The following is a 10734-nucleotide window of genomic DNA, read 5'->3' as shown; positions in this document are numbered from 1 at the left end:
ACTTTATTTTATTTTATTTATTTATCACATTTCTCTGTCTCTTTAAAGTTACTAATCTTTTTGTAGTATTATATCCATTTGTTACATTCTCATGAAATTTATGAAAGAAGCTTTTCAGTTTTTTCACAGGATACTCTCTGACTTTTATTATTTCATAAGATTCTCCAACTTGCATTCTTTTATTATATGGATAACGTTATTTATACACCCTTTTACCCAAAAGTATAGGAAATCATACTATAAAGTTATTTACAAGTACCCGATTATTAATTTTATCCTTATCGTATAAAATATTCAAATGTCACCCTCATATAAAAACCCCTAATTCAATTTATCCTCCTTACAATTAATTTTTCAATAAAATTGAATTTTTTTGTGGATAATCTTACGATAAATTTGACTCTTATCCCGTTATTTAATTACATGTTATATTCTGAAATATCATATACTAATTTCTGTTTTAATTTTTTTTTTTTTTTTGTCACGCTTGGGATTATCAAATTCAATGGAATATTCTAAACTACAACAGATCCAAATGGTGAGTTAATTATTTCTATTAATTTTTATTTTAATGTTGTAATTTTCCTTAATTTTTATAATTATTGCTAATTAATTATGTTTAAATATTTAATAATGGGCAGGTCTAATGTATTTCAATGGGTATTATCATCTATTTTACCAGTACAATCCAAAAGGGGCTGTTTGGGGAAACATTGTTTGGGCCCATTCTGTATCAAAAGATTTGATTAATTGGGAAGCCCTTGAGCCAGCAATTTTCCCATCCGAATCATTCGATATAAACGGAACTTGGTCCGGGTCCGCCACAATCCTACCCGGAAACAAACCCGTAATCCTCTACACCGGAATCGACTCCAAACAAAACCAGCTCCAAAATTACGCGGAACCTAAAGACGTATCCGACCCATATCTCCGCGAGTGGATCAAACCGGCCGACATTAACCCGATCATCAACCCGGATAACTCGGTCAACGCTAGCGCTTTCCGTGACCCGACCACCGCGTGGAAAGTCAAAGGGAAATGGCATATCTTAGTGGGAGGAAAACATGACATGTTAGGAATAGCACATATGTATTTGAGTGATGATTTCAAGAAATGGGTCAAAGCTCCGCACCCGCTCCACACGGTTCAGAATACGGGTATGTTAGAATGCCCGGATTTCTTCACGTTACCGTGCGAATCCGGGGCGCAAACTTTGGAAGAGACCGGGGAGAAAGTGAAACACGTGTTGAAATTTAGTTTGGATTTGACTAGATTTGAGTACTATACAATTGGCACATATGATCATAAAGAGGATAAATATATTCCTGATGAGGATTCAGTGGACGGCTGGGATGGACTTAGATTTGACTACGGGAATTTTTATGCTTCGAAGACGTTTTTCGATCAAAGTAAGAACCGTAGGATTTTACTCGGCTGGGCTAATGAGTCTGACTCGGCTAAAGCTGATAAGGAAAAGGGCTGGGCTGGAATTCAAGCCATTCCGAGAGAAATATCGATGGACAAAAATGGGAAACAAGTGACTCAATGGCCGGTGAAGGAATTGGAATCTCTTAGAGAGAAAGAAGTTAAAATTAGTAGTAAACAGCTCAAGAAGGGTGAACATTTGGAAGTTGAGGGCATCACGGCTTTCCAGGTACGTCTTTTTAATGGTGGAGTATATTCGAAATCTACGAATGAAATTGTGCAATATAAAAACAATTTCATTTATAACATTCATTTTTCATTATTTGATTCCATTATCGAAAGGAAATTAGCTCCTATGAAATTGATTTCTTTGAGATATACTTTTACGTTTAAAATAAATCGACTTTTGTTGTTATAAATGGGGTTTGAATTTATTCCATTGATAACACGATAGTACTATTACAATATGATTTTATAGGTGAAATCTAATGGTTCGTTTAGTTCACCTGTTTCTTAGTTTTTAACAGATATTAGTTATTTATGTGATTTTTCTGTTAGGAGCTCTTTAGAATTTTTACCAAACATTTTTTTTGTCTTCTATTTAGAATTAAAAGGCAAATTGTAGTTTTGTAAAACGGAAATAAATGAGATATATGTTGCTTTGTATTAATAATAGTGTTTGTTTTAACAGGCGGATGTTGAAGTGTTATTTTCATTTTCAAGCCTAGAAAAAGCGGAAAAATATGAGTCAAAATGGGACAAACTGCCTGCACAAGATGTCTGTCACGAAAAAGGATCCGAGAAGCATGGAGGAGTTGGGCCTTTTGGGCTTATTACATTAGCCTCCGAAGCTTTTGAAGAATTTACTCCGGTGTTCTTTAGAATTTTCCAGCATGAAAGCAAACACAAAGTTCTATTATGCACTGATGCAAGAAGGTATGCTTTTATTCGCTTCTTTCTATATTTATTTATTTAGGGTAGCTACATTAGGTCGGGTTTGGATAAAAAAAAATATTGGCATTAGGCCCGTGTTGACTCGGGTTTTCAAAACCTGCCTATTACTAAAACAGACTTAAAATTTATAAGAATAGAACGGGCTAGCCCAGCATACACTGTCAATATTAATTATTAAATTTAGTTTAGGCTTAACACATTAGACCTCTGAATTTACTTAAATTGATCTATTAGCCACTTAAATTTGTTTAAAGTGACTCAATAGCTCTATAAACTTGCTTACAGTGATCTATTCATCCTCCGAACTTTCAAAATTCGTCCTCTGAACTTTCAAAATATAGACCACGATAGGCAAGTTTATGGAGCCAGTGGATCACCTTAAACAAGTTCAGAGAGCTAATTAGATAATGACATTCTGTAAATTCAAGAAACCGATAGACTTTTCAAACAAAATTTAGTGGGCTCGTGATGTTTTAAACTTTATTTTTAGGCATAAATTTTAGTTTTTATTATTAAAAAATATATGTTCTTTTTAAGATAAATTTATTCTGATTCAGTTTAAGACTTAATTTTTTAAGCTGAGTTACTGATCTGGAGAGAAATAAAAAGAAACCGGTATTACCGACGGTTAATTTTACAATATTTTGTCAATAATCTGTATAGATATAACATCAGTGACGATATGTACGATAGAATTACCACGATGCTTAGTTTCCCAAATTTATAATTTTTAACATTAATGATTTTCCGAGTATTTCATTCTTACTCCGCTCTACTCGTACTTACGGTATACTATTTTATGTTAAACAGCTCTTCATTGGGAAAAGAGTTATACAAGCCACCATTTGCCGGGTGGGTTAATGTTGAAATAGAAAAAGAGAAAAAACTCTCATTAAAGAGTTTAATTGATCACTCGGTGGTTGAAAGCTTCGCAGCCGGAGGAAAGACTGTTATATTATCAAGAGTATATCCAACTCTAGCTGTTCTTGACGATGCTTATTTACATGTCTTCAATAACGGTTCTGAACCTATTACTGTGGAAACCCTAAAAGCATGGAGTATGAAGAAGCCCGTCATGAATGTTCCTGTTAAAAATTAAATTTAATTATTGATACTGGTTTTTTTTTTAATTAGTTTAGTTTTAAGTTAAGTTTGTATGTTATTATTATTATTATGAACATAATTTATATTAATGCGTTTATTATTATTATTTGTATTATGATGGTTTTCACATTTGATTTAATTATTATCTCTTGAGTTTGTGAAAATGGGTGTGAAATTTTCAAGTGCAAATTGCTGGTTTATTGCACTTTCTGATGCGGTTAGTCGTATGGATGCGGGTGTAACAAACGGTATTTTTTTTAAAAAAATATGGTTATAAGGTGAAACATGCCTCTAACATTTAAAATAGTGTAATTTTAACCCTAATATTAAGCAGCAAAGAGTAATTTTATCCCTAACGTTGTCAAGTTGGATCAATTTTAGAAATTATTATAAAATAAATTTTAATGTCGTTTATTATTTGTATTATGATGTTTTTCACATATAATTGTCTCTGGGTTTTATGCAAATTGCTAATACAATGAGAGTTTGTGAAATTCTTTTAATCTCAGAATCAAATCGATTCCCACTTTAAGTATTTGATCTCTTATCTCAGTTAATTAAGAGGAGTCATGGAAAGAACGGTTTCAAAATCACGATCAATTCCTTTTTCAAATCCTGCTCTGCATGAGCCCTCCCTGTGTGCCATAAATGACCTACGAATAGGAAGAAACCTAGAACAAAACGAGAAGCAGCTAACCAGCTTTGAGGAGAGACATAATTGACTGTATTGATCTCGGTAGCTACACCATATGTAAATTGCAAACTTATTGCACTTTCTAATGCTGATATTTAACAAGATAGCTGCTCTCGCAAACTAAAACTTCAAACTTAGTTAGGACTTTAAATTATCGAAACTTTTGAACTAAATAAAAATAATAATCCACATCCTAAACAAAAACCATTAACGAAATCTGCATCGAAAATCATTAGTTTCATACCCTCTTCTCCAATCCATTTTGAGTCAACACAAAAATCATTACAGTCCGTGTTAAGATTTTAGGATAGGATGATGATTCGATTGATGAATTTTACTTAGTTCAGAACTTAATTAATGATTTTGATAGTTTAATGTTTTATTTGATTTTGAAGTTTTAGTTTAGGCCAAATCAGTGTATGCCAATTATATTAGTTGACATTTCATGGATTTTAATAGGTCAGGAAGTATAAATTAACATTTTTGATAGATAAGGGGAAATAGGTAACCAAATAATAAATTAAGGAACAAATATGAATGTTTTGGTAGTTCGGAGGATTAATAGTGTTTTAAGCCATGTTTTGGTAAAAATCCATTCTAGTTCGAAAATGGGTTTTATGTATCCAGAGGAATGTGTCTGTGCATCTTCACGATCACGGGCTTATTAGTTGGCTATTTCATTTAGTTACGAGTTCTAGATTGAATATCCGAATCAAAAGATTCAGAATTAGATTGAATTGTTGAGTTTTTTTATGAGGTTCAGAATTAGATTCAGAACCGTTCTGCAACCAGACCAAATATTTAAAAAAAAATATCTAGAACCAGATTAAATTGTTGACTTTTTCTTTAGAACATAACCGAATTATATAATTATTTTTATTAGATACAATTATAGAGATTTTCAAATCCCTGAATTATACCGAACCATACTCACCCAACACAATAAGAAAGGTCATTAATAATAATTGTCCTATTGAAAAAATTGCGCGAGTAGTCACATTTCAAGAGAAATTTTAGTATATTTCCAGTATAATTCATTTATCCAATTAATTAATACCATTTATACACATTTATTTAATTTTTTAAGGACTGCGGTGTATTCATTTGATAGGCGTAGAATTAGGAAATAGGTTAATTAATAAGTACACAGATAGACTATTTACAGATTGGAGTAAAACTCTAACAGATAATACTGAAAGTAATCTGGATAATGACATAATATATACTTCAGAGATAATTAAGAGATATTATCAGATAATACTAAAATTATCTTTAATATCTCTAACATTCCTTCAAGCCGATGACAGGAATGAACGGTGAGTATGGTTAGGTACAATTCGGGGATTTGTAGGGTTGTAATCGAGCCGATCTTTGGCTTGCTCAAACTTGGTTCGCTATAAAATTAACGAGCTCGAGTCCGAGCCGAGCTTGCTATAAAATTAACGAGCCGAGCCCGAGCCGAGCTTTGGCTTGCTCAACGAGCTTGAGCCGAGTTTCGAACTTGTTTCGAACCCAAAATCCTCTTTCGACTTGGTTCGTCAAGAAAATTATCTAACCATGAATTGTTTGTGAGTAAATCGTTAATTATATTTGTGATGTTTGCTCGCAAATAACTCTTTAATTATGTACATAAACAAGCTCACAAGCAAAGTTCGTGAATAAATAAACAAGATGCTTACAAATAGTTCGTCTATTACTCATTTATTATGTTTGTGAACGAACTCATCTAATAGTGATAACAACCCAAATTATTCTTGAATAAGGAATAAGGGAAAATTAATAGAGATAATGACAAACCATTATTTCTTCTAAAAGAGATATGTATGCATGATTAATGTGGAATTAATGATAATTAATGCAGGGGTGAATATGCAAATAATGAGGAAAAGGAAGGAGTTTCTAGCATTATGCCACACCACGTGGACCATGGCGAGATACGCCATAACGAGATACGCCCGATGAGAGCGAGTAATGGAGACCCGCCATTGTTCTCAAGGAGAGCGTACATACGCCTTGACGGATCCAAGAATACCAAAAGGCGCATTTATTACCATCCATGAATGGGAATAAATACAATTAAATGGCAATTAATAGCCATTAAAGGGGAATAAAGACTTGACTGTTCGAATACCTCAACTTTGAGGGTTTCAATGCTAAATGCTGGGATTAATGGAGAATTGATAGCAATCAAAGATGAGTAATGGCACAACTCTTTACCTGCTTCCCTATTAATACTGAAGGTTACAGAAACCTATATAAATACCCCAGCTTCCTAGGATCAAAGGTACACTTACTGATTCTCTACTTTTGTGCTTACAGTTTATTCTCAGAAATATTACTGACTTTGGCATCGGAGTGTCCCCGGCCGATCCCAACGGCGCCTCATAGGGAAGTGCTCCGATCAAGGATTTTTCCACAAGTTATCAAATAGCAAATGAAATAATATTAAATTTAGATATTTGTGAACTAACACAAAATTATATAGTTTTCTATACAACTAAAATTTATTCATAAATGTTCTAATCGAGCCTGCTCACGAGCTTTCGAACCGAGCTTTGGCCTGTTCAAACTCGGCTCGTTTACGAACCGAGCCAGTAAATCGTATTCACGAGCGGCTCGTTTACAAATCGAGCCGAGCTTTTATCGAGCCGCTCATGAGCGGCTCGGCTCATTTACAGCCGTAGCTAGTGCTAATCAGTTTGACAAATACCTGTAATATTACAATTATTTGATAAGATATGAAAATACTTGCTATATTATAACTATTTAAAAAAATCTATAAATATTTATTTGACAAGACGTGAAAATATGGTTTTTTTTTACTTTCCCTAAATATTATAATTTGTTATGAATAATTATTAATTAAATTAATAACTATTTAATGGATGCCCGCCATATTAAATGGATTTCCATCAAATTAATTGATGTCTACCAACAACTAAACATGTATTAAATATACACATGTTATGGTTAAAGATAAGTATAATTATGGTCATTCATTTTGTAAGTCTACTACTATAAATAGGCTTATATCCCCATTTATAATACACGCCAAAGTTAAGCTTTTATGCTATTATAATCTTTCTCTCAATCGAAGTTTTTCGTTATAATATATTAATCTCCAAATATATATTTACACATATTTATTAATCTACATATAAGTGTGGTTATAATCACACTATAATTCGGTAATTTTATAACACGTTATCAGCACGAGTTTGCTAGATCGATTAATTTTAGCATAAATTTGTCCTTCCAATTAATCTCAACTAACTGCTAAATTAATTTTTATTTGTTACGTATTATAATTTTGTTTCTAATGCAATTCTTTGTATTATTGTCCATATACCTCGTATACATACACCGTTTACATATTCTTCAGACGTATCAAATACGTCATTATAATGTCAGCATATCGTTATCATTTTGCCCTAATATATGTACATATCAAATACGTCGTCGTACCATATTCAATCCTAAAACTGACACACTATATAATGACACTTATATATCTCCTTATCCACGTCTCCATTAACCCAGGTGCATATTCACCATCTCCCATCCTCTCTTTATCCACACCAAAAGAAAAAAATGGCGAATCCGATAGAACGAGAACCTATGGGTGAAATCGGTTACCTCATACTCATAGAGATAATTCTTCTTGTCGTCCTCCTCATAATATTCGCCTATTTCCTTCCCGAGATCATCCTCGGTCCTTAATAGGGAGGAATAAAATAATAGAAGTAAGTAAAATAAAATAAAATTTATTTTTTGTTGAAGTAGTACAGTATATTTGAGTCACTTGCTATCATTATTTTCTGCAGAGATGGATAATGTAGTAATCCTTGCAAAAACAATTTTTATCTTCTATTAAAACAGTTTAATCTTTTGATTTACTCTTTTGATTAGCATTAATAGAAAATTGAAAGTAGGAAATTATTCATTATCTATTCAATTGAGCATAAATTCTAGTTTGATCCTTATCAAATATTGTTATTTTCATCGTAATCTATTACATTAAATTGTAATTATTTGGGTTCTAGATGGATTGAAATTTTATGTGGAAACAAACTAGTTTGAGTTTCAATTATATAAATATATACAGATATTACATATATTGAACTATGCATAGCATAAACATACAAAATATTTTTATGGCTTAATACATCATTTGCCCTATGAACTTGTCCAAAAAGCTTGATTGGCCCCCTGAACTTTCAAAGTGTTCCGATAGCTCCTTCAACTTGTATAAAATGTTCAGTTAGCCCACCGAACTTGCATAAAATGTAATCAATTGATCACTCGCTCGTAAAAAAGTAAATTAAATGCGAAAGATGTATTCCACGCATTTTAAAATGTTATTACATAATTCAAAAATAGATTAAAAATGAAGTTATTGTTTGCTTAACTAAACAACTTTTCTTTTCTAATATTAGAACCGTATACCCCGTTTTTTATCGTTTTACTTAAAAAAAAGACTCATGCAATACATCTTCCGCATTTAACTTACTTTTTTTTAATCGAGTGATCAATTGATTACATTTTACGCAAGTTCAGGGGTCTAACTGAACATTTTATGCAAGTTGAGGGGACTATCAGAACACTTTGAAAGTTCAGGGAGTCAATCAAGCTTTTTGTACAAGTTCAGGGGGCAAATGATGTATTAAGCCTATTTTTCTTCTTTGAGAAAGGGGGACAGTTGTTACTACAATATATAGTAGCACAAAACTTAATTGAAGGCTCCAGCAGAGCCAGTACAATCCTACTACAAGATTTGGTTAACACAAAATTAATTGAAGGCTCCGGCAGAGCTAGTGTAATCCTAACAAGTGGAACAAAGTTTATTATAAGTAATGCATTATTTTCCCTAAAATCTCACAGAAATTTGCTAAGTTTCAAAAATATTCGCAAAAATGGATATCATATTGAGACTGTAAGTGAAGCAAATCAGGAATGTAATTTCAGGGAAGAAATGTATGCTGGAAAAATTTAATACTTTATCCTCTGGTTTATATTATTGAAGCAAATCTTATAGTAAACCAGAAGTTTACTAATTCAGATACTTATAAGATTTAGCATGATAGATTGGGTCATCCTAACCATTATAATATATTAATCTCCATTAATATATTTACACATATGTATTAATCTACATTATCTACATATAAGTGTGGTAATAATCACACTATAATTCGATAATTTTATAACATAATTATAATTATTATCATTTTATAATTATAGTATTATTCTATGAGAGAAGTGGAAAAGATTAAGCCGTCAATATTAGGTGTTGACTTTACCTACTTCACCAATAATTAGTGGAAAAAAATATCATTGAAAAATTGGGTTAAGATTTACCAACTTATGAAATAATTTTGTATGTATCTATTTTTCATGTTATTCCAACAACTTTCAATTCACATTTAGACAATTATAACTCGACTTAATAAATAAAGGTTAATATACTATTTGCCTTTTGAACTTGTTTAAAAGACTAATTGATTAGTTTCCTGAACTTTCAAACCCATCAACTTATATAAAATATTCAGTTAGTCTTCTGAATTTACATAAAATGTAATCAATTAACCACTCAGATGCCGAAAAAAAAAACAAGTTAAATATGGAAGATATATTGCATGTGTTTTATAATATTATTACATAATTTATAAAATAAATTAAAAAGGAAGTTCTTACACTTTTTTTGGTGAACAGCAAAATAAATACAACCAAAACTGCGGACACAAACAAAGAACACAAACAAGAACAAAACAGCAGCAAGAAACGGAAAAGCTACAAAACAAAAAACAAAAACTACCTACAACCTAAAAAAAAGTTCTTACTTGTTCAATTATAAACTTTTCTTCTCTAATATCAGAACTGCAGTCCATAAATATAATAGTGAACTTCTTATAATATGTGTGAGTTCATATTACATATAAAAAAATATATATGTAAAGTCTTCCATTGAACACGGAGAACTAATAATTTTCTCTATAAGCATCCTCTTTTTCTCAATTTGGGTTTTCGTGGAAAGTATCCGTCATGTAATGATGTTTTTGTAATAACTTCCCTATCTAATTTATGAAATCTCTATTAACACTTTTATAAAAAAAAACATTTTTTTAAGTAAAAGTAGAGTTACAGATTAAAATCGGAGTGCCGAGATCTTATATATAAAAAAAACATATTTATTAAACAAATTTTTTTTATCAGTCTTGAACACATGTACCTTAATGAGTATGTAGAATTTGCTCATTTACCATTAGATCTAGGTTTATTAGAATCCTAAGGTGGAGATTCAAAACATCCTAAGGTTTAGATTTAATAAGCTTATATCTAACGGTGAATGAACAAATTCACTTACTCATTAAAGTGCATGTGAACATTCATGTCTTTTTATTTTCATTTAGATCAAGTTACAGACATTCTCATTAAGCCTTTGACGAATGTTCACTTCATCTTTCTTCGAGATCGCCTTAAGCTTCAATCTTGTCCTCGGCTTGCAGGGCTATTAATTATTTATTATCTTTTTTATTTATTGTATTTATCCTTTCACT

The 10734-nt window shown here is 31.5% G+C and overlaps 1 protein-coding gene across 1 annotated transcript; it reads left to right on the top strand.

The window, feature by feature from the left end:
• Positions 1-646: 646 nt before the first annotated feature.
• On the top strand, positions 647-3595 carry LOC136208248 (beta-fructofuranosidase, insoluble isoenzyme 1). Its single transcript, XM_065999047.1, has 3 exons — positions 647-1654; positions 2117-2361; positions 3190-3595. Exons 1-3 carry the CDS (start codon positions 647-649, stop codon positions 3476-3478), a joined length of 1542 nt encoding a protein of 513 aa, XP_065855119.1. The 3' UTR covers positions 3479-3595.
• The last annotated feature ends 7139 nt before the right edge of the window (positions 3596-10734 follow it).

This window comes from Euphorbia lathyris, chromosome 10 (assembly GCF_963576675.1).
Source record: "Euphorbia lathyris chromosome 10, ddEupLath1.1, whole genome shotgun sequence".
In the NCBI taxonomy this organism is placed as follows: Eukaryota; Viridiplantae; Streptophyta; class Magnoliopsida; order Malpighiales; family Euphorbiaceae; genus Euphorbia; species Euphorbia lathyris.
The sequence above is the reverse complement of the archived record's forward strand: the minus strand, read 5'-3'. Positions and strand labels throughout refer to the sequence as shown.

Bases quoted from the DNA above. Each gene is read 5' to 3' on its own strand.
- LOC136208248 (XM_065999047.1), top strand. From the start codon at position 647: ATGTATTTCAATGGGTATTATCATCTATTTTACCAGTACAATCCAAAA. The intron at 1,655-2,116 runs GTACGTCTTTTT...TTGTTTTAACAG, and splicing joins AGGGCATCACGGCTTTCCAG to GCGGATGTTGAAGTGTTATT. The intron at 2,362-3,189 runs GTATGCTTTTAT...TATGTTAAACAG, and splicing joins TTATGCACTGATGCAAGAAG to CTCTTCATTGGGAAAAGAGT.